The 25,864-nt window shown below is 37.5% G+C and overlaps 1 protein-coding gene across 2 annotated transcripts in view; it reads right to left on the bottom strand.

Moving 5' to 3' along the window:
• Positions 1 to 25,482, bottom strand: part of LOC145946915 (uncharacterized) — a 37,618-nt gene extending 12,136 nt beyond the window's left edge. The window contains exons 1-4 of one of the 2 annotated variants that reach the window (XM_083056668.1): positions 23,009 to 25,482; positions 22,788 to 22,929; positions 22,461 to 22,548; positions 7,185 to 7,272 (exon numbers count right to left, since the gene is read on the bottom strand). In XM_083056668.1, coding sequence (XP_082912794.1) covers positions 7,185 to 7,272; positions 22,461 to 22,469 — 97 coding nt within the window. In that variant the 5' untranslated portion in view covers positions 22,470 to 22,548; positions 22,788 to 22,929; positions 23,009 to 25,482. Of the gene's footprint in view, positions 1 to 7,184; positions 7,273 to 22,460; positions 22,549 to 22,787 lie in introns of both variants that reach the window. The other variant, XR_014427093.1, reaches the window with a different exon arrangement.
• Between the last annotated feature and the right edge of the window lie 382 nt (positions 25,483 to 25,864).

Raw genomic sequence — 25,864 nt, 5'->3', positions numbered from 1 at the left:
ATGGAAAACATTTTCTAAGCAAGCCTATTCTAGACCGTAAATTAATCCCGAAAAGAGCAGAATATACATATCTGCGTCTCTCGAATGTCGAATGTGGTGTATCGATTATATTGTTATAAATAGAATTTTCATCGAATTTGTCGAAATCGAAAGTACGTCGGAATTAGATCACCGATTCGTTTGTAACGCTAATAATTAAATGCAAATAGGATTAATCACGTTTGAATAAACGATATCGGACACAGTCCGACGGATGATTCAATCAAGGATGACTTCACACACATACACATGGGTGATAATTTATACTAAAACATGAGGAAAAAATCGATAAATTGTTTACTGTATTTAAAAAAAAATAATTTCTGTAAAAATCGTCGTCGCGCGAGAACAGATACAATCTCCGATCTTATAGTAACCGCAACCCAATATCCTCTCGGGTGGTCTCCACCGGGAATTCGAGTTTTGCGGTAAATAGCTCGCAGATTTGGTCCCGCGATACCTGCGACGATGCCGCCACGCACTGATTGCCGCAAGAACTCGCGGAGAATAATAGTAATTTCCCAGGTCGACGCGGAATTCCTTAATGAGTCTCTCCTGAGCCGAAGAACGAGACTGCGAGTCATCGCGAGGAAAAAAAAAAAAAAAAAAAAAAGAAAACGAAACTATACGGCAGATAGTCGATGATAGAAATTAGGATGCTGTAATAAAGCTAGAGTATTGTCTCTCTTTTATTCGTTAATTCAATTATCTATTAGTATGTAAGTATTATCGAGTAATTCAGTTGTAATTAAAAATTTTCAACAAAATTAACTAGCTACAATTAGAGTAACCGAGATAAAATATTGAAAATATTAGTAAAAGACGAACTTTTATAAAAATATTTTGTAAATAAATGTATAGAAATGATAGAAATTACAGCTCGTTAATTAAAATTAAAGAGAGCTTGTACGAGATATTATTTTTCACGTTACTGTCTCTTTTTTCCCCTAAAATAAAATATATTTTCTAAAAAGAAATTAGAAAAGTTGAATTTTCATTTATATATAAACGTAATTTACGTGACGTGTGTAAATAATTACTAATAATTAATTCATAAATTGTAATTAAAAATTTCTAACAAAATTAATTATCTACAATTAAAATAATCAAAATAAAATATGGACAATATTAATAAAAAAAAAAAACTTATAAAAATATTTTTTAAATATATAATAGAAATTACTGCTCGTTGATTAAAATGAAAGAGAGCTTGTACGAGGTATCATTTTTCACGTTTATATTATCTCTTTCCTTCTAAAATATAATATACTATTAATAATATTAAAAAAAAAATGGGAAAGTTGAATTTTCATTTATATATATAATATAAACGTAATTTAATTGGGAGACGCGCGCAATTAATTACCGCAGTGTTAAATTGATATTCTCACGTCTCACGTTATAACACGTTGTATGGTCCGCACAAGTGCGAATGCATCGTCGATGAGGGTGTAATACTCCTCTCAAGGACTCTTGATTTAAGCCTTTGCAACCCCGTAAATTGAAATTATTGGCACGAGCCACCGCACATTATTGTCTCGTTATCGGGACATCGCATTTGTGAGAACCCAGCAGCTCTTCCTCCATTTTTCCTCGACGTTTCTTTTATCTGGTTCAATTTAGAGACCGCATTTTTACGTGTTCAACACTACCATGTTTTTTATTTTTATATATATATCGATATCAATCGTTTAAGTCTGTGAATTCTCTCCACTGACACTCAATTTATTTATTAAATTAATCCCAATGACTCACCGTTTCTTTGTCAGAATTCTCTAAAAATTTTATGAATGAAATTTTTATTGAAAAAATTTCGTACAACGATATATGTATATATATATTGAGTGTATCGGATTTCGTCGACGACATTTACCGAGTAAATTATTATTGAGCGCGCCAACTATTTACTGCAACGGGATCCAGTTTTATCTCGATCTAATTCACATATATATATATACTTATCGAGAGATGAACGAGATGTTACTTATCGGGAGGTTAAATTGACCATTAGATAAAGAACGTATACATTGAACTGAAATATTTAATTTAATATAATATTATATATTTAACTTAATAATAATATTATTTAAATATTATGGAAAAAATATTTAAATTAATAATTCTAATTTATGCGACTATTTACGCCTATACTTTTTTATTCTCTTTCAATTAAATCATTTTTTAAATATTGCCTAATCTTTATCTCTTCTCGCTGTAATCAATATCATTATTTCCTATCGCTTTATTTTTATGCTTATTGTCAATTTCAAAATGTTGATGAATATCATATATTTTCCCCGGCTCGAAAAGAAAACGAAAAATATCGGATATTCTCAAATGCGCGACTCTCAACTCTCAGAATCCACGGATGAATCTTGGAGAGTCCTTTCATCAGGGCTTCCACTCTCGCATCCGCATTTCATTTCCACCTCGCTGCGATTTCTCGCAATTCGCGCCGCTTCTCGACGTTGTGGGAGTGTCTCGTTTTTTTTTTCATCGCGAATTATGTTAATTATCAGAGTCCTCGTTATCGGAGAAGAGCAAGTGGTTTCGGCAAGTCGTTGTCAACGTGGCATGACAGACAGGTAGCTAGGTAGATAGACAAAAGGAGAGAATAGTCGGAGCGTTAATTTGTCTCGGTGCTAGAGCAGAGGAGAAAAGGCAAACCGCGATAAGGACGACGACGACCTTCTCCAGCAACGAGCCATCACATTGGATGGATAGATAGCGAGAGAGGAATCGATTTATCCGGAAGAGTCCTAGAGTGCTCTCTCTCTTGATGGTCCTTTGTCGTTCTATTGGTTTCGCAAGGTATAAATTGGGAACGGCGAATCTTACGGATGTCGTGATGTTAGAAAACTTGGCCATTTCCATGGAATATCGCAAAGTTATACCGTCGATCGCTGCTGCACGGATAGCTTGTTTAACGTTAATAAATATCTCTAGCGCGATCCGTATTAAAATATTTTATTCAATTTTTAACGTAACATATTTAACGTTACGCATAAATTGATGTAAACGAAAGAGAATTAATATATCTGATGAAACGTTTCATTTCAATCCGTATCAGCGATATTTTCGAACGATGCATAACTGTAATTTTTAATTATACATATACATATTGTATATTGAATATTGAATGAGTATAATTTTAACGGCTATCAACGATTAAGAATCCCATCGTCGACAAGTAACGTTCGCGTGTCACAATAACCCCTAATTGAACCCTTATTAAATTCTCGACGTTGTTTTGCTCGGTTTTGCGGGAGAGTTTAAAAACAGTGGCGAGTATTAAAACGCAGGAAAGGAGAGATAAAACGATCGTATCGCGGGCTAAAATGACCGAAAAACTCATAAAGGCGGTAATATGCCGAAAACGGCTAACGACGTTGCTCGCAACAATGGCAAGAACTCTTTTGCCACACAGTAATCTTCAATTCCATTAAATCTCGGCGTGGCGAGGCGAGGCGAGGCGGGGAGATGTTGGCCACCAGGTGTTCATTTGCCGATTTACGAAAGCGCGCGCGTTACATACATTCTTTCATCCTCTGGACCGGTTCCAGGATGCTTTTTCTAGCCGTTCCTCCGTCGCCGAGGAAAAAAAAGAAAAAAAAGAAAAGAAAAAAGGATGTCGTGTCGCGAGCTTTCTCCTTTCGGATTCACTTAGGTGCGTATAGTATACCGACGCGCTCCTCCGCAGGATGCGTTCCTTTTCTCTTGCCCGAGGAGAGAAAAGGAGGCCAGAAGGATTCTGTCTTTTCTCACTCAACACGAGGCATCCATACAGCTTCGAGGTAGTTTCTTTTCCACCAGCATTCTTAGCCAGAGCGTAAAAGAGCTCTGGCAAGGCTAGGCTCTATTTAGCTCTCTCTCTCTCTCTCTCTTTCTCTTTTTTTTAGTTGGTTCTCTTCCGAACCGGATGCTTTTTTGTTAGAGAACCGACGTGGCCCCATATGGAATAAATCTTACCTGCGCCTGTTTTTGTCGCTTTTCCGGTTAATTTATATTTTGATTGAAATCCTGCACACATATATATATATACACACGAACACGTTGGTTATGAAAGGTAATTGAAAGAAAGATTGAGCACAAGGATGCAACCATCAAAACGTTTTCTAGAAATATAACGGCAAAGATATTTTTAGCTCCGAGATATTCAATTTTTTTAAGTAAACTTTGTTTCAAGAAATTTTTCATTCAAGATTCAATTATATATATATTTTAATTATATATATTCAATTATGTATAATTTAGAAGAATTATACAAAGTTGCTGCGATGATATCTTTGGTCATTTTCGCAGAGCAAATTTTCATCCAAATTGGTTCGAGAAAAGAAACGGTCTGTGTATACAAACGTCTGGCGAAGTTAAGCTTTGCCAAGGTGTTCGTCAACTTAGCTTCTCTCGACGAAGAAGAAAAGGAGGCGCAAAAACCAGGTGCGAAAGTTGAAAGTTTCGAGGGACGACGCGAGAGGAGGCGACACTTTGTGAGGAATCGCGTATATATCCACGTTATAGAAGCCGTTTCTGGTCGAAAGGGTCAAAGGTGATTGGGGTCCGGGGGAAGGTACGAAATGCTAATAAGCCGTCCATTGTATTCGAATGCGATATTATGTCGCGTTTATTCTTTTTCCTGTGGACGCGTATACGAGGAAAAAATAAAATCTTTGATGTGGAGTAGCGATTTCTTCTTTTAAAAAGAAACGAAGAGTGCGCGTGCTCTTTCTAGACCTTTCTCTCCGCGTCTTGCGGAGAATATCCATTTGAAATTATAATCCGGCCGGAAGTGTTTTATAAGTGCATGGGAAACGACGAGCTCGCCGTCCCGCGCATTCTTAATATTTATCTTTTTAATCCTTCAGCTGGATATTTTTCAATAATCATCCAGTTATGAAAAGAATTCTTGCGGAGAGAAAGAAGTATTAAAGTCGTAATCGTAAACTTTTCATGATCAATTATCTCTGTAAAACAGCCGGAAACGAATAAATCTAGTCGAATATATATGTATATCGAGCGAATCTGCGCGCATATATAAAAGCCACGTTCATAAATTTTCTAAAAATAATGCCGTTGGAAATTATAAAAATTTTATAACATTTAATCTAAATATAGTATATATATAATTTATCAGTTTAATGCAATTTTATATTTTCTCTCCAAAATAATATTTTTATTTCATTTTAAACAAAAAATATTATGTACATATATTACTGACTATATTATATATATATGCTATTGGAAAAATTGTAGAAATTTTATAATATTTAAATATATAATATATGTATAATTTATTATTTTAATATATTTTTTTATATTTTTTCTGTAACATAATATTTTTATATTTTTCCATCTTAGATAATATATATACATACTGACTAATTATATCTTGTCACATTTATTTGCTTGACGATATTTCGTCAGTTCAACGCTTTAGTTTACGAAATATTTTCTGTGTGCATACTTCAACTTCGTGCGGTTGTACGTTGTTTCAAAAGTTTCAAAATAGTAAATGGGCGTATGTATCGTACGAAGCAAATTCCTTGTCTCTCTTTGTGCGCCTGAACCGTTACTAACGAATTATATAAAAAACGTGTAAATCTGTCGAAATCTCGATTATATCATTCGTTCCTTTCTGTCGTAAGAACTATCGATTTTCCGGTTCACGGAGCAGCGTTGCGTGTAAAGATATTTTGCGAATGGAGAACCTCGTACAAAACAAGAGACAGAGCGTTCGAAAACACAAGATTAAATATGAATAATAGCTGTCAGTTAATTGGTAACGTTGAATTCTTTTTTTTTTACGCAATTATAATATATATTACATGCGGGATGCACATAGTGATGACATTGTTTCATCCGTGTGCAACTCTTTCTCTCTGTGTAGCGAAATTTAATTACGTCAAATAAATATTTATATACCCGTTCTACTTGTGCATGGCGGTAAAACTTGATGCTGCATGAGATGCAAATTTAATTGGCTCGCTTTGAAGTACTAGTTTTTTTATTCGTTTCACCGCACGGATTTATATCTTGTTTATTTATTTCCTTAAGCTCTTAAGAAAGATATAACGAGCAAAGGTGTCACAATGACGTAGTGTTTCTCCGTATCGTTAATCCTAAATGCATATAACATAAGCGTGCAATATGCGTATCATGTTGAGAAGTATATATAAAATAATATAAAATCAGAATTATCGTAAAAAAGTTTTCAGAAAAAAATATACAATTAAAACGAAATGAAATAAATTTAATCTTACATTATTAATATTAAAATTATGTACCAATTATAATATTAAAATTATAATATTTATAAATAAAATTAAATATTAATATATAAATATAATATTATAAAATTATACATTTAATATTAAAATTATAATTATAAAACTTGATAAATTTTTCGAACATTTCTTCTCGATTAAAATCAAAATAACAAATTAAATTATTTAAAAAATCTAAATTAGCCTTTAATATCAAGTAAAAAAAAAAATGGAAATAAAGACTGGTCGTTCTGTGTCACTGCGTGCTTTAGGGTTCATAAAAATAGATAGACCCCCTACTTCTCGGGCGTCGGCTTGCGTTTCGTTCGCATCTGCTTCATTCGAACGATATAGTGCCATTGGCACTCAGCTCAATCAGGCTCTCGCAAGTCGCGCGAGCGGATTAAACGATACGACACGGACGATGCGATTACAAATGTAAATGCGCCACTGCGACCAGACGTTCCTACTCCCACGTCGGTTTGACCCCTCTATCTTTGTTCGTCGAGTCGACGATGACCCCTTCCTCCCCTCCTTTTTCAAGCGATGGGGCACGTCACCGATATATATATATACATATATACGTATACAACTGTCGTCGATCGAGACGATCAGGCTATACTTTCGGGAATTAATGCAATTAATGCATCAACTTACCGGCCGGATATTAGCTCGCGTTCCTCGATCGAGGATCGGGCGCGTCCGGTCTGGCTATGTAAATTAGCCACGAGACATCATGTGAACATTAGAATCCCCCAAGTAGAAATTTCGACCCGAAAATTTCGATTCGCATGGACGAATAAATATAAAGTCCTGACTCGAATCGTCGCTCGTGCAAAATTTAATTTTCTTATTATAATAAATCCTCACAAGCAAGTTATTTACCTGTATATAAGCCGCAATTTCCATCTTGATAACTATTCCCGTGTTTCCTCGAAGTTTTGCGGAGACCTTTGATTTTCACGAAGCATTTCTGAAAGAAAAAACAAACTGTAAATTAGAAAAAAAATCAAGATTATACTGAAATGTAGTTAGAGAGCAACAAAAGTGCAAAGAAAGTGATTCACAACGCGAGCTGTCTTATGTCATTCTTATTTTATAATATCGAACGCTGTCACACTTGTTATTAAATTTGTTTCGTTGGTAAATTTATTTTTTTATTTTTTAACTGCTTTATATTACAGTATCTAAATTGAGATATGCAAGATCGATCGATGTAGAAGATCTGGGTCGACATGAGATGTCTTTAATCGAAAAAAAGAAAAAAAAAAAAAACATTGTTACACGTAATTTTTATTCATACTGTGCTCGTTACACGATGCAATAGCGGTATCTTCGTTGAGACTTGCAATTAATGATACCGCAGGTATTAGAGTTGCAAGTGCAGCTAAGTAGTATTGTAATGGAAATAATAATAGTAATCGTGGAACGTCTAAAGAAGTTTGCCTCACCGTGGAAAGAGTTAACTGGCGAGCTGCAGTTAACGTTTCGCTGAGACGCGGTAGTTAAGAATAATACATAATCCCCGGTTTCGCGTGCAAGGAAAAGGCGAAATCACTTACGTAAGAACTAAGACTTAATTAAAATTGACGAACAGCCAGCCAGCGAGCGATTTCGTTACAAGCGGCAAAGCTTTCTTTTAATTTGCCAATTAATATTGTGATTCGTGTGCTTCCGCTCGGAGAAAGGGGCACACAAAATAAATCTGTCGGACGCGATAATAATCGAGGGGGATCTCGATAATTCACTCATCTTTTTTTTCTTTTCAGCCGGCAACTTCCTCGATCGGATTATTCCGTTCATTACGATCCTTTGATTTAATAATCTGACGTTTAATTGCATTGTTAACGCGGAGATACATACATGTATCTCTGAAAGAGTGTAAAAAAATTAAGGAGAAAGTGTGCGTATTATGTGTTCCTCGAGTTCGTAGGCGGACAGGAAACCTCTCTCGGAAGTGCACGACGTGAAAGTGCAAAAATGTCCGAGAAAATCGACGAGAGAGCTCCGGAGTTGGGTCGAGACGAGAAGAAGGAAACACGGTTGACCACGAGCGCGTCAAATAATCTTATTAACCAAAGTGTATCTGATCGTTTAAAGTCAGACCTGGCGGGTTTCGCTATCGCCGGAATGGTTCTGTTTACTTCTACCTTCCTCTACTACCTCGTTTTCCTCGAGACTCGTCATTTTGCATACTCGAATGGACCCGGGAGTGTTCCCGAATCCATTAACTGACGGTCCGGGTCAAGTTTACTTAAGACCACGGCACCGCCGTGAATCTGCCAAGAAAGCAAAAAGCTTTATTAGACAGTGACAAAGTGAGAACGGCGGTTTGCGCTACGGAATCACAATGAGGAACCGAGAAAAGTCAGGTTACGATGAGAAATCGCCTTACATCGCTTTGAGAATATAGTTGAACGCGGCAAATAATCCTTTAGTAAAGTCTCGCGCGATATTTTCCGATCAGCGACAATTTTAATCGCTGCTTCTATAACTTATCATAGATTATCCTATATTAAATATTACATATTAAATATATTATATATATTCGCGATATTATCTACATTAAATATTCCATGAATTTTCGCAAACTGAGCTCAGGCTTCGAAGACGGATATCTTTTGCGAATGACTATACATTTCATATTTTTATGGATATAATAATGAGTTGTACACACGACAATACGTAGTATACAATTGTATGCGTATATGACGCAAAATAAATGGCCGTTATATGCGGTAAGCTCTTGCGCTGCAAGCTCGTTGGGAAATTTAGCTTTGAGATATCTGCCGCTTTACGGCTATATAGTTTACTCGAGACTCGGGTATTAGGTACTCATCGCGAGAAAGATCCCGACAAACCGCCTCGAAGTCTCGCGACATCGATATATACAGGATAGCTAACGAGGCATTTCAAAGCGCGATTGTCTACATCAAAGTTGCACGATAAGGATCAAAGTTCTATCGAGAATCTCCTATCCGTTAGCGCGTCTCTCGTTTTCCGCGCATACAAAATTACTCCGCATTGTCTTTCTCTCTTTCCAAGAGAGGCAAATGGCGGATGATTATTATTTTAGCTCCAGTTGCAACTATACAACGCGTCTTAAAATAGAAACTCCCGGCCTCCCATCCGCTTCATTTGCTTCAGGAAGAAGAGAAGAAGTAAAAAATAAATTCAATTAGAGAGCGATATTTTAATACAATTCGCAAATTAATTCTTTAATATAACTTTTATAAAGACCGCGTGCACCATATAAAATATCATATTCTCTAATTAAAGAATTCTTTCTTTTTCAAATGTGTTTTAAAGCGGGAGAGAGAGAAAGATAGAGGCAATTTCGAGAGCCTTCCGCGATCTCGATTTCGTCTTCATTACTTTTTCATGTCTTGTGTAATATAAATGTAAATTTGCCCTGCAGAGATGTATCGTCAGTGATGAATGGTGTATTTTTATATTTGGTGTTTTCCATCGCTTCCTGGGAAAAATTTTCCCTTGACCGTAGTAATCGAGCGAAAAGCGCGCACCCAAGCTATGCTCGTGCAGATTCTTAGTCCTTGGATCACCGATCATGCGACAACCGCTCTGGTAAAGTCAATGTTTTCGGAATGGATGGACATGAAGATGGAGTGGTCCACGACGGACGAAGACGGAAATGTAGACAGAGACGGAAGTGGTTACCATGACGACCATGGAGAGGAAAGAGAGCGGATCGCGGGCGGATGGAAGATTGAAGCGAAAGAGAGCAGACGAGAGGAAGACCGACCGAGGGGTGAATGAAGAGCTACGATACATAGGGTGGACCGAGAAAGAGAGAGAGAGAGAGAGAAAAGGGGAGACCTGGGGAGAACGAAAGAGAAGTTACGATCTGAGGGATGCAAAGAGAGCGAAAGAATAGAAAGGACAAGGGAGAAAAAGGAGATAGGACTCGGGAGAGAATAAACGAGAAGATATTACTCGGAGAGAGCAGACAAGAAGAAAGAATGAGAAAAAAAAGAAAATAGCGACCAGAGACAAATACGCGACGACGGTGCAGCTTTATGGGTGTCAAAAGGGATGGGCGCTAAAAGTAGGCAAATCATGAGAGGACAATGGGGAGGAAAAAGTTACAGGAGAAAATACAATTCGAAGGATGCAAACAAAAGGTGCCATTCGAAATTATCGTACAATAAATATATATATATATATATTAATGATAACATATAATTGTATATATTTTCAGTTAAATTATTTTATACCTTAAATCATTCTACATCAATATTTCTTGCGAGATTCGCCAACACAATAAGACGGAAAATTGGAACTTAATTCTCAGGAGACAATTAATTTATTATTGCTTAAATTTTCGGGGGTGAAGGTGGGAATTGCTCATTTTAACCCTTTCGCTTTCGGCGCTGAAATATGCGTAGATCGACGCTGCCAAGAGAAATAGACAGAGATAGATATACACGAGTCGGAGGAGGACGACCGGTCAAAAAGGGGGGCACAGAGGGAGAGAGAGACAGACTAGGGGGAGGAGAAGACGGGGGGTTGGAAACGGTTGACTGGGAAAACTATTACTCTCTCTCCCGATCCTCCCCCGTCGTCTTCACCCCCCTTCGCCGCGAGGTCGGACGGGGAGTTCGAGCCCCGAGTGATGTTAATTGCGCTGCTACTGCCAGCAGGCAATATGTATTCGAGGAACGAACGCCCGGAACATTCGAACGAAGACGACGACTTGTAAACGCCACATATATTCGCGCCAGCTTTTTCTCTCTCTCTCTCTCTCTCTCTCTCTCTCTCTCTCTCTCTCTCTCTCTCTCTCTCCGCCCACCTGGAAAAGGTGGGTAACCCGCTTCCGGCTTCCTTTGGGGTCCAGAGTGGACCAAACTTGCAATATCGCGCGACGATGGATACGCGTGTCACGAGTTTCGATGGGGTATCGTCGATGCCATTTGTATGGTAATTTTTTCGCAACTATGCTTCGCCGTCTAATTTCCGACGTTTCGCGAATATTGTGTGACGCGAAAAGTTGCGAACGAGAAAATGACACGATAGCTCGGGGAGGTGAAAAAAGTCGGTCGCTCTTTTTTTTTTTTTTTTCATCGTTCATCGTATATCGATATTTTCTCGCTGCGCGATATTCTCGGGGAACAAGTTTCGCGATGTCATCTTATTTTCCGAAAACTATCTATTTACATTGGATAAAAAACGATACTTCCCCGCGCGATAATGTTGGGAGATAACGGATAAAAATTCCTGATATTAATATAAAAGGATTCCCGGTATGTGTGAAAAAAAAGCGTGTTATAAAAGTTATAAATTAAAAGCCGCTGTGAAATATATGTCGTAATTTTTTTCGATCTTTAAATTGGACGGGTTATATCTCACCGCACCGTGAAATTTTTATTCCGACATAATACTGTGCGCTATATTCTTTCATTATAACCGACCTATTATTTTTCTGACTCTGCGATAGTACATTGACGGGCAACATTGCTGCCTTCTTCCCGATTGAATCCACCTCCCCTTCCATGAATTTCGAGTCGATTTGTCCCTACTGAAAACTCCGTGCCATTTCCGGTCACGAAAAAGCCAATGTCACAATTTCGCTAATGGAATCGCTAACACGCCATTTACGGTGACAAATAAATATACCGGTTTAAATGATCGTAAAAGAGAACGGCGATTTTATAATACCAGTTGAATAATTTCCATTTTTGCGGTCAGATGCGAGAATATGACATTCCGCGCTGCAACGAATTGTGGCGCAAAAGAGTTTAATGTCAGTAGTTAATTTCGGATCGTTCCCGATTTAATTGATTTTTATCGATATAAAAAAATTCCTAATGTATATTTAATTTGACAGAAAAATTGAAGAACCGTTAAAAAAAGTATGCGAAACTTGTATACAAAAAGAAGTCACAAAGAGATGTGATAGTTTCTTAAATTAAAAAAAAAATTAGGGTCTTTCAATATCCTAGGCAAGATGATAAACACAGCAAAATGAGAAATATTTTATAAATATAAAATATAAAATTATATATTGGATTAAAATTTTGTTACGATACGATTTTATTCAAATAATCGATCTCGAAACAAGACAAGAATTAAAGCCACGTAGGGTCAGTAGCATCGCATACGGCCCGATACAGGACGAGACAATTGCGCCCAATCTTTCCATTGGTTTCTAAATGAACGGTCGTGCCGGTGTGAAAGGCGCAGCCAACGTGTCATTGCAGTGATAGGGGCCCGACCAATGATGCTGAGGTTTATACCGCACGAATCACACACGAGTCATCATGAAATATATACGGATTTCTCTCATCGCTTTATATATTTTATTCTCGACAATTAATAGCATTTATTATTTTTATTAATATAAATCTCAAAATATGGGTCTATATATTTGTTAATTTTGTTAGGCATCGCTAATTGAAAGATACAGAATGATAATGTGGAGGAAATTTATACGCAATTGCGTAGAGTGCGTGCATAATTATAAAGGCTAAAAGAAATATAAAAGATAAAAGAAAAAGCAGATATATATATATATATATAATTACCTTTGACAGTTCACGGAATAAGTAATACGATGGAAAAGCTCGCGCTCGGCATTAAAATTACACGAATTTGCGTGAATTACGTTTCGTCGATTTTGCGCGCGTTTTATGCAGCGCGTTTTATGACCTCGGTAAAAAAAAAAAAAAAATATTCGAGTTAATTTCGTTTAGCGTATTTCTCGGGTGTCTACGCAATTCACATTTTTTTTGTTTTAACGTTTTAAAAAAACACACGCACGCGTGTGGAAGCAGACCCCATTTATTTCACGTCGAACATTCCTTTCTCGGTTCGACGGAAAAAACGATATGTTTACCGGAAATTCGAACCCAGGCTTGACAAATGCGTTCATCAATGGCAAATGTGCAATTACGAAAAAAGAAATCGCTCTCCCTCTCGGACAGCCGCGACTAATTGGATACCGCGTGTCTCTCTCTCTCCCTCGCAATATTAATATATTATATGTACAATATGTAGCGGGGTCTCGCGTTGTTAAACTATCACCTGAATAAAGTGGAACGCTGCTGCCTACGCGTGAGGTAAGCGTCACTATTCCTTCAAGAATATTAATGCATCCGGCAACGTTCCACAGTGATCTACAACGCTAATCGTCGTTCGGGTTTGCGCGTGTCGAGTTTCGTGCATTTTGTGCAACGATCGAAAAAAATAAACGTGTGAATTCTGTTATCGAACTCTCATTTTTCAATATATTTTTCAATATATTTTTCAATACTATGATTATTTTATATATATTCATGTATAATATTAAATATTATATATTACGTAGGTCGTTCATAAAGTTCGTACTTTGCTTATAAGGAGAAGAATGAAGTGGTTGAAACTATGCATTTATTAGTCCTTTTCTATTTATGAATCCTGATAGTTATACATTTTTCTCAGCGATGCAATCTGACAGCGATCTGTCGAATACAATCATTGTAAAAATCGATATATTGTCTTTTAAAAAAATAATATTAAAATTTATAAAATTTATAAAAATTAGTTTTATATAAATTAATTTTAAATTAATAAACTTTTTATAAATTTTATTAGGAATTCATATATAGAAAGACTAATATAAAATGTCCTTATAAGCAATCTTTATGAACTACCCTCGTAAATATATAATATTATATTAAGAATATTAAATTATACAATTTATCTTTATTTTATATTATTTTTTTATAAATTATCTTTATTTTATTTACTCAACCCTTAAATATTAATAATATAAATATCTCTCTTTTGCGCAAATATTAAAAAAATTAGAAAACTTCTCGAAATGGCTCTAATCGTCGGAGTTTTCCATCCAGTAACATAACTAATTAATTAAATAATTTAATCATTAATTAAATAACATTTTTCGTGAATATGGCACGTCAACGAAAAACGGGCGGTTCGACATATCCGGCGAAGCAATTATCGGGGTCGCCCGCGACGTTAATCGAACCCAGGGGAGCGAATCAACCGCGCGGCGATTCCACGTTCTTATCACGAGCGATCGCGGTCCTCACGTGACACGCCGGTCGGCGTCGTGTGTTCCTGAGCTCGCTGGACGGACAGCTAGCCCTGGCGCTTTTCTGAAAGAAGGGACCGGGAGGAGAGGGAGGAACTCGCGGCCGGGGGTTCGTTTTCCCTTTGTAGATTACCCGTCGTATCACAGCCGGGGACACGTAGGAAATAAGATGTCGAGTGGTGCCGCGTGACGTCACTCCCGGGCTCTTTCCCGCCAGTTTTTTGTCGTCACCACCCCCGACTGTCTCTCTCGCTTCGATCCACCCTTTCGTCTTAATCAGCGTTTCCCGACCTCTTTTAGCCAGCGCGACCCTTTTAGCATATATAGGAAGAATCTTGGTAATGGATGGAACGTATAAGTATCTTGTTAATGATATGCATGTTGTGCATAATTTATGCTTACTTCGCAAGTAAATATTATATAAATAATAGTTATTATAGTTATACTAATAGTTATTATATTATATTATACCTCGAATAAATATTATTTCATATACATATATGGATAATATCTGACAAGTTTTTTTTTCCGCTTAATGGGAGGACGGACAAGCATATTTCTAATCTGTTTAATACAATTAATTCGATTGTTTTAAGTAAAATAATAATACATGCTAATGTGCAAGGTCATTCTTCTTCCCTGATAATACGATTACAAATTTCTGCAAACGCGACGTGAAAGAACGAAGAGAAAGAGAAAGAGGGAGAAATGATATCAACGAAATTAAAAATGCGCGAGAGCGCACTACTTGTGGCAGAATCGACGCATGCCGACAGAGAAGAGAGAAGAGACATCAAATGAAGGAGGCAAGAGTCCGCAAGAGTCCACAAGAGAGACGAGAAAGACGAGAGAGACGAGAGAGAAAGAAAGAGGACGAAGTAAAAAAAGTCGGCCTTAACATGGACGATAACAGCCCGTTGATAAGGGCCTTCCTCTCTTTCTCTCTGACACTTTAATATCTCTTCTATACGCCTGGCTTTTTAATTATCTCTTCAGCGATAATGGGCGACCTCCGCGGCTCTAGTCTTCGACAGGGAAATGTTGAAGAGGATAGAGAGGAACAGGCAAGAAGAGACTCTTCCGGAACTCGACATATGGAAAAAATCAAATCCGCGGACACGTGAGATGCCTCCTCCCCTCAAAACTGCTTTCCCCCTTTCACTCTCTTCGTCAGATGCTTATATTCATTCAAAGAGAAGATAAGTTTGATTCCAACTCGCAACATATCGGACATTCGTGCACTTTTAATTTAGACAGTTAATCCTTAAAAATTAATAACAAAGTCAATAAAAATAATTTAAATTCTTAGTCTCGCTTCAAACGCGAAATGACATATATAGTTATATTAAGAAAAGTATACGCGAACAAAATTGCATCTCACATTTCAGACATTTATCTCTCACAGTTGAATGTTTAAAAAAAATGCCGTTCAATCCAGTCAATTTTATATTTTATTTTCTACGTCTCTATTGTTTGAAGAAAGCGAAGTTTTACTATGGGTTACGCGCGGTTTTTCGCTAGCTCTATCCATTTCGCCGTTGAGATTTTCATCTGTGGAAGCTTTTTTTTTCAAGCGCCGCTTAATTTTTGCGTCTCGCGCGGCTGAACGTGCCATCGCATCGAGTTTGAACTATTAAGAAGATCCACACCAGGGGAAGCAAGAAGGAAGAGAGCGACGACGAGAACCCGTTCGTCCGCGGGGCTTAAAAGGTGTCAGGGTGACTTCTCGCCAAAGTCCCGGGCTTTTCGAACCATTACTTTTTATTGGATCGATCTCTCTTTTCCCCCTCTACCCTCTATTTTCTCCTCCCCCCTCTCTATATATCTATCTCTCTCCTTTTCTCGCGCTTGTTCCGACGATTTCCGACCGTTTCCGTCTTTTCGCATTGCTAAATCGCGGAGAAGTCCGCGCTGAAAAGGCGCCTCAGCCGCTTACCGATGACGATGAAGAGGGAGAAGGAAGAAAAATCCAGAAAAAGATGATCAAGATGACTGTCAAAGGCAGAACGGGGAAAACGCAGACGTCGCCGGGGCATACAAAGAGAAGATAATGCGGTATCAAACGTTCGCGGAATCACAATGAGGCGTTTGGAAGCCAACGTGGACTGCTGATGCTTCCCCGGTACGCGATTCGGTGAAATTTACCGCGAGGATAAATGTTTTTGTCCGATCGCGATATGACGCCTCTCGCACCAGGGTGCCGAGCGAGGAAACCCCGCGTATCACGATTCTCACAATCAACGATAAGTTAGGTTGACGTACGCTGCATCCAAGAGTCACGTTGCACCTTGTCGAAAAACGCAAAGGGATGAAGTAAAAAATATTTCCCATTTCCGTACTAAATTGATTTAAAAATTATTACATAAATATATAATAAATATGTAATAAAATGTATAATGAATCGTATTAAATAAATTTAAAAATCTCTCGGAGCATATATATATGCTTTCAATTTTTACATTTAATAATAGCTATGTATTTTTTAATTCTAATTGTTTGATCCAGCATGGCGATTTCTTGCATTTGTCAAAAAAAGATTGATGAAAATTATCAGTCAATAGTTCTTCGACGTAACTTCGTCGAATAAATTTTTTTTATCTATCATGATGGTTTCTTGCATTTATCAAAAAAATTATAAAAAATCATCAGTCGATAGTTCCTCGACGAATAAATTCAATTTTTTTTATCTAGTATGATGGTTTCTTGGAGTTACTAAAAAATTTATAAAAAATTATCAGTCGATAATTCCTCGACGTAATTTCGTTGAAAAAATTCAATTTTTTTAACTATTATGATAATTTCTTGCATTTACAAAAAATATTGATGAAAATTATCAGTCAATAGTTCCTCGATGTACCTTCGTCGAATAAATTCAATTTTTTTTATCTAGTATGATGGTTTCTTGCATTTACCAAAAAGTTTATAAAAAATTATCAGTCAATAGTTCCTTGATAAATAAATTCAATTTTTTTTTATCTAGCATGACAGTTTTTCTTGCATTTACTAAAAAATTTATAAAAAATTATCAGTTCCTCGGTGTAACATCGTCGAATAAATTCAATTTCTTTTTCAACCAGCACAGCGGTTTCTCGCATTGACCAAAAATATTGACGAAAATGATGGGTCGATGTAAAATAAAATCGGCCTTCAGGCGTGCCGCTTTCTACGCGCGCAATTTAAGCAGGTGGAAAACCGATTAAGCGATCAACGAGCCCGCCGAGCGGGCTGTCAATTTTCCGAACGTCTCCGCGGAATATCTCCCGGCCGTTCGCTCGCTCGCGATATTACACGATAACGATGGGACACGTGCGCCGACTGGTATGATCCGTCAATCAATCGTCCGGGGGAATCGTCGGCGTGCACAAAAAAAAAGAAGAGCGAAAAGTGCATGTGACGCGACAGCCATGTTGCGATTTTTCCGCGCGCGGCTCGGCGCGACGACGGGGTGGTGTGCATTATTTCCAGCATCGGTTTTGTGCTTTCCGGCCGTTGACCCACTCCACCGTCAATCCACCCACACATATGCATACACCTACACACACATATTGCTCTTCATCCTCTGTAGATCGCCCGGCAACCCTTCTCTTTCCCGTCGAACGTGTCCGCAGACGAGCATTTTTCGAATATTCGACGTGTCTCTTTCTCTCTCTCTCTCTCTCCCTCTTTTTCCCTCCCGTTTTCCGCTCACCCTAGTCTCGCCATGACGGAATCGATAGGCTCCTCTCTCGGTATAACTTGCTCGACGTAACTCGCCTCTTTGCTCGGGCTCGGGATCTATTTTCCGCGGAAAAGCGCGTCTCGCGAATTCGAGAGTCGAGTCTCGCTTGATTCCTAATCGCGTTACTTAATCCTCTCCCGACATAGACTCCTAGGTGCCTGAATATCGTCGATGACTGCGCAAGCTCGCTACGTTCTCACCTCGTACATTTGTATCCCATGACAGGAAACACGCTGTGCGCTAGCGGTTAGAGATTAAAATTATTTATCTCCCCGCGCAGAGATCCCGTGAGAAACGTCATTTTACGAATAATCGCGTCTGCATTATTCGCAGAGTCTTTCAAAATGTATAAATGCGAATTCAACTGGTGCGTATGATGCTTACGTCACGAGAATGCGATACATATTTCTCTCTCTCGAAATATACGTATAATAAATACTTTATATATATTTTACGTATCGTATGTCCGCGTCATAGTCGTTTAATTTCAGCAACACGCGACATTCGTGATTTAAAAATGGATTTTTCTTCGGAATTATTACAAAAGATATATATGAAAGGGAAAAGGTGATTTCCAATGCTCGATTTTTGCCGACGCGACGAGGAAGATTATATATACTTCGCCGCTGTCAGATTTTTCGATATTGAAGGAGACGCGAGATTGAAGGTGTCAGGAGCGAAGCGAACAAGACGATTAACTCGATTATCTTTCGTGGTCGCGGTAAAGGCCATCGTCGAGCGTGCTTTTGTTTCGCGGTAATTGTCCTCGTCGGCGTTATAGAGCGTGGACGGCAACCTTCGCGTGACAGAAAGTCTCGTTAACATTGTCTATGGACAAGAGAATTACGAGATATCCCCTTCAACACGCGTGTATACGTACATGCAGCTTTTCCTCAATAAGCGAAGCCTTGCAATTTCTCGCGAGTCGTTCCTATATCGAAGTTTTTTTCGATAAGAAAAATATTTATGCATCCGAGAAATTAACATCAGTTGTTATAATTCACGCGTCTCCTCTTTGCATCTCAACATGGTAAATTACTCAACAAATAACAATAATATTTATAATAATAAATAAAAATAAATAAAAATAATAATAAACAAATATAATAATAAGTAAATGAAATAATAATAATTCTTTCAGATACGTTTTTAAAATATGGTTCGTGATTTTTTAGATTGTAAAAAAATTATTAGAACAATTACACACTTACACGACGTATTATAACGAGACTATCGCTGGACGAATCGAGAAAAAAAATGATGAACGGTTGAAAGGATAATACCCCGGTCCATTAGCGAACTGACGAATATTTAAAGCGACGGATTTTCGCCGCTCGAATAAAGATCAGGGCGAATGGACGGACTACGTTGTTCTTCGCGGTTTCTTACTGCAAAACGAGCTGTGTAACGATCGCGCACGCTTATCATAATATTTACACTGGGACGGGGAGGTAATTATGATACATTTCCCGTGTACAAACTAATTTCGAGCAAGCTTTCCATAATGCTTATACATTATCGTTTTACGATCCAGAGAGGGCAACCAGAAAAGGACCCGATAGCAGCGAGCTAATCTTAGAGAAAATGTCGGTTGGGTTACTAGTAATAATTGCAGGGATTATGAAAGGAAAATGTTTGTGCACGAGAATTATATCTCCACGCGAAGAAATTCAATCCTTTAAAAGGCAAAAAATTCTTTTTTCTTAAGAGAATAAAAAAATATTATTTCATATTTTTTATTCTTCAGGATTGTATTGATTTTTTTTTAAATTATAGAGTTCTTTGGTTCTCAGGACACAAAAAGATGGAAACTACCTAAAAAAGATTAAAATCGAAACTACTTTAAATTATATGAAAATATTGGCGATTGTAAATCATCGAAAAAATGAGTTGCAGCTTTTCAAGATTATTATAGACTTATATGCATTGTTTTATCATTAAAAAGATAAAAGGCACGAAGAGAGAACAAGCTAATAAAAACGCAGAGCGTAAACTCTTCTGCTGTTGTCATCTGTCACCTAACCCTCGGAAAAAAATTATACGCGAAGCAAAAAACTTTACGTCAATTCGATCCGTCTTAAGAAAGCGCCTCTTTCCTCCTAATTCGCTCCGTCGAGGTCGAGATTTCTCGTTAGGGGTTAATTCGCACAATTGAGGCGGTTGCCATCTTAAAATGATTTTCCCTCTCTTTCTCTCTCGCCTCGGCTGCCTCTTTCTCTCTTTCTTAATCGTTCCATTTCTCTCTCTCTCTCTCTCACGGACTTGAAAACGGTTTCCCATTTCGGATCTACTACTGTGCGGATTTGCCACCGCGTAATTTGACCAACGAGGTAAACGAACCGAGCGAGAGACTGGCAGATCTGTTTGTCCCGATGAAATCTTTCTTTCAAATTTTCACTCACAAGCTCCATCATATCCTTATAATAATTGATATCGTTTAAAAGGGAATCTAATTTCTCGATCTCAATAATATTTAACAGCCCATTTAATATCTACATTGAATTGTTTTATTAAACATTCCCTATTCCATCGTGCGCGATTATCATTCTCTACTTCTTTTTATCAGAGTTCGAATTTCATCCTCGTCGATAGACAGATTTATCAGTACGATTTATCGTAAATAAAAATTGATCGTTCGAGAAGGAAGGAACGGAATAAGAGCAGACTGTACCTTGTCGTTCTGAGAAAGATATCGACTGTGGAAGTTTTAATTCCTTTTTGAAGAAACGGAAGATTCGATTCGAAATGGGCGTCGTCGTATCAATTACCCCAAATGACATTTCTAAACATTTTTCCGTCTGCGTTCCGTCGTCGCGCTTTTATTAACAAATTAAGCGCAACTTGCCGTTCCACTTAGCGCCCAAGAGTGGAAACGCCGTGCTCGATTAAATTTAAGATTCAGTTCCATTTAAGTATTACGCCCAAGTGGCGGGAATGGATCTCTTGCACGGTTCTCCATCGTTTAATGCAGTTTTCATAATTCAATTTCGCCGCGAGGATTCTTACATTCCGACGTATTAATGTTTCCTGCGTCATACATAGTACTGGAGTTATTGTTAAAAATAATTAACATAAAAATAATTAATAAAAAAATTACGTAGATGTTAATTAATTAATGGTACACATGCAATAACATCTGAATAATTATATATATAATATATATAATATATTTAATATATTTAATATATTTTTAATATTTCACTCCTTCCCTTATTCGAGGAAATTTTTTTATACCTAATATCGTAATTTTGTTTTTCCCTGTATCTTGATTAAAATATAAATGACGTGTAAAAAATGAAGAAAGAAAGCATACTTGAATGCAAAACAATTTGAGATAATTTCAACGTCAAAACACATTCAAGATAGCGCCCATAACTTCCGGTTAGTTCTGTTTTTGTCGTAGATGGTTGATTTTCTTTCGTGGAAAAAGCAAGCGATTGTTGCATATCGTTTACTTGACTTATCAACTGACAGCTTGCAAATTTCGTTACGTAGCCGTATAGGAATTACGTGTGCGCTCTCTGTGCTGCGGGGAATCTAATATAACTGATAGAGAGTGCACTACTCAAAACAGTATATCGCTATACCACGAAGACGAAAATAAACACGTGACGCAATGCCGCGAGGTAAAGAATAACACAAGTATCGCTAATTTATGTTCGTATCTCGCAAAATTATTGGAAAATTCAGACCAAGTTTTTTCTCTCCCGTTTACTAAATAAATATTTATTAAATTACGTATTAGGCGGAATGTATAGGTTTGTTGTTGATTTACCTTTAACATATTTCTACGTCTGATTAATAAACTCGAATAAAAGAGATTTTTGTGAAGACGTTGAGACATTTTTAACAATATTATTGAAATGTGATACGATTATTTTATTAATTTTATTAATTAAATAAATAAAAACAAAATTTAATGATTAATTAAATACAAGCAATAAAGTGATGTAAATAAATCGACGGTTAAATCGATAATATAAAATATCATTAATAACTTTATTATTTTATGAAAATAACGACAGCCACATCGGCATTGAACCGATAAAAATTTTGGAACGCCTCTTAATGCTTAAGAACCTTGAGATAACGTTTATACAGCTTATCACTTCGACACTGTGTTCCCATTTTCCTATTGCGCCTTTCGCAAAATAAAATAATTTTTGTGTCGCGCACTTAATATTTAAAAGAATTTTGATCGTATAATAAATAATATTTGCTCGCTTTATGTATAAAAAAAAAAAAATAAATAAATACAATTATTTTTTCGTAAAGTTAAAACTTTTAATGACGTCATCGAAAAAAAATATTCGTAAATTGCAGCTGTTTAAATCAGTTTTTCCCAACTTAAAACAAAGGCACATTCAAAAAGGCATTAATTAAAACTTACCGATTGCATCGATACGGTAACGCAATATTGAATTGACGTTGCAACCAATTCTCAGTTTGTTCGTCGAATAATTAAATATTTAAAGTACCTAGAATTTGAAAATGTCGACTTCAAATATTCCCTTTCCATGTTTCTCGCAACGTCTCGTAATTCACGTGTATATTACATACATATTCAAATAAAAAAAATTAAAAAATGGCAAAACTCGCGAGCTTTATATAATATCTGGCTTTGACAAACGCTGTAAATAACCCGATAAAATTTCACGCGTCTATATCGAATCGCGAATTCGACGCTTATCAATGTTTCGCGTTAAGATCTACTTACGGAATCCTATCGACGAGTATACACATGTACATATGCATATATGTGTGCGTATGTGTATCGTGGAAATACACACGAATTCACTGGAATTCGCGATAAAACTGAACGACAATCCCGGATACTGACTGCACGGAGGGACTCTGTCCTACAAAGTAGACACACTGTTTTACAACAACCCGGCCTCGGGCTATATACTGAAAGATAATTGCTCGCTATCAGCTGACCCTTGTCGTCCGCAGAGCCCCGTCGTCCCGCCAACACCTCCCTGTTGTCGATCCAACGACGCGTTCACCTACGTTTGCCCGCACATTGCAACCAGCTCGCCACTACATCGGACGTACAAAAGGTACTTCGTCGGCTATCGTTTACACGATAATCTCAACGCGTGGAACTGGACAGATACGTGGCGTTACACGTGGCATTAATAACGTTCGCTGTGTAGCCAATAATGTACACGACGTGCATATAGTACCCAAGTGCATCATCGGTGCACTCGAGTGCATCGCTGCGGCTCGCCGATGTTTCCTTCGTCATCGCGATGCGTTATCACTTTCGAGAATTGATATCGCCGACGGTTCCCCCAATTAGGCTCGTATTTTCATTTTCATGTCGATTATACCTCGTACAGATATTTTTAATTCTCTTCTTTCTTTGCCAATTTTAGAAATTTCTCTTCGAGAAATGTTTCGCTCGATAGAACTTTGATTAAGATAATTAGTGTACGCTAATATACTCGCCCAATCTCATTAATGCACGTTCGCGTTCTCAGAAGTCATTAAAACGGCGCGTCAATATAATGACAATAAACGCGACCGCGATGCGGAGAAATGGTTAATTATCATATCAATTATCATCAAGAGGAGGGAAGGAGATGGGGAGGGTACTGGCTTGTTAATGTCAGTACTTGTCGATACAACGTGCTACAATATCCAATAAAATTGTGCTCGATAACAACAGCGTAAACACGCGTATTTACGGTTTCATGGTAGCATATCGCAGCATTTTCGTAACACTCGGCCTATATATCGTTCGGAGAACACACCCATACCAACAGATAAAAAACCATTTCCCCATTCGACCGAAGAAGCACAAGAACCATCTAACTCTCTACATCTCTCAGGGCCGCTTAGAAGATTCAATGGAAATTAATCTTATATAAAATAATATTCTATTTCGATTATTATTATCAATATATGCAACGAGAATTATTTATTCTAAAAATCTGCAGGAACCAATAAATCGTTAATATACAGCAAAAATATTATCATTGATGTTCGAAAATTAATTTAATTTCACTGTATCACGTTATATAAAAAAGTGTAGTTTATTAAGCAAGTTTATCCTATTATTAAAATTAAATAATTAATAAATCGTAAAATAAGATCTGCGAAAACGGGAGATTCGTGTTTTCGTTCATGTTAAACGTCAAATTATTTTTAGATGTTTTCAAGGCTCGCAAGTGCATTGTTCCATGTTTATCTCGACAAGAAAAAGCATCGTACGTGTCAAATTTCTATTTGTTCTTCCAAAGAGGTGTATCGCGAGAGAGAGAGAGCTTTTCCCTGGAAAGTATTACGGTATCGTGAATTTTGTCGGCGCCGACGGCGGAAATGTTGCCTCCAACCCTGGCAAAGCCGCTATATCTATCTACTCCACTAGCCACCCTCGTCGACTTTCCGCTCGCAAGAACACACCATTCTTCGCGATCTGCTGAAGTATCGTAAATTCGATCCGAGGTAAACGATGCCAATGGGAGCAGTCGATATTGTGTCGCGCGTTATGCAGATACCGATGCGGACGAAGAGAGAGAGAAAAAGAGGGGGAGAGAGAGAGAAAGCTAAATTCCGTTTCTTGCTGTGCAAGGGTGCATCGTGTCGCTGCTAATTGGCTGGAGGAAAATGGCGAGTAGACAGGCTGTGAACACAAAGTTTTCCCTATCGGCCGACGACTCGATTAAAGCTTTTTCTTCACGCGAGGTCGTTATCGAACTCAATACCGTCTGCGAGAATGAACAAATGCAGCTACGTCTAGTGACATAAGCACAAAAAAAAAAATAAAAGCATTATTATAAGTGTGTATTCTTTAGTAAGAGAAGTCAGGATCACGCGATTGTCTAAAATTTCGAATTTTTTTTTCTATATTGTATATTTTGTTCTAAATAATAGCGACGTAGAGAAATCGAATTATCAATTCAAATTCAGATATGAGAAGGGCTAGTGAGAGCCAGGTACAGATATTGGGTGCAACAAGATTATTTTTAAATTCCTCTATACCTGAAAATAAATATAGAGGAATTTAAAAATAATTTAATAATAAATTATTTTTAAATTCTTCCATTTATTATTTTTAAATTCCTCTATACCATAAAATAAGTCTAGAGAAATATATATATATGTATTTATTTATATATTACAGCCTTTTCGATTTATTTTCAAATTATCAAACAAGGAGATAATGATTGACGAATGAATGAAGGCTGTGTCTTTAACAATTGCTTAAAAATGAGAAAAAGAGATGTGAAAGAGAAAGAGGGACGTATGTATCCCCGATGCGCCTCTCGAAGCGGAGAAAAGACGGGGAGGAGGGGGTGGAGCCGTATTGTCTCGGCGATTATTTATGGCAAATTTTAAGCCCCTAAGTGTGGCCGCTGTAATAATTAACAAAAGGCATTATGCCTGCGCGGAGAATGAGCCGCCCGTCCGCCCTCCCACCCTCGCGCGCTTTCGCGTTTAAGGGTGCGAAGGTGAACGCGTTCGTTCGCCAGGAGAGATAACACCTGGGACCAGCGGCGCTCGATTGCCCGGGGCTCATTTACTAATGAGCACGGCCCTATAACGTCTGCGAGAGTAATGTGACTTCTTTCCCGGCGGCCGCAGCCGGTCGCAAAACGACGCTCGCGATTTACGCGACTCTCTCTCTCTCTCTCTCTCTCTCTTGTCCCTCTCTCGTAAAGAGCTGATGATCGCGAATGCGAGTGAGTTACAACACGAAATATTTCTCACGACGAAAGATTCGGTAAGTCATATTGAATTCTGAATCGGAGACGCGTTTTGACGAAATGACAACTCTGCTTAAAATTA

This window comes from Prenolepis imparis, unplaced genomic scaffold (genome assembly GCF_030444845.1).
Source record: "Prenolepis imparis isolate NDT839.2.m4 unplaced genomic scaffold, iyPreImpa1.0 SCAF_2, whole genome shotgun sequence".
Taxonomy (NCBI): Eukaryota; Metazoa; Arthropoda; class Insecta; order Hymenoptera; family Formicidae; genus Prenolepis; species Prenolepis imparis.
This window is presented reverse-complemented; position numbering and strand designations above follow the sequence as displayed.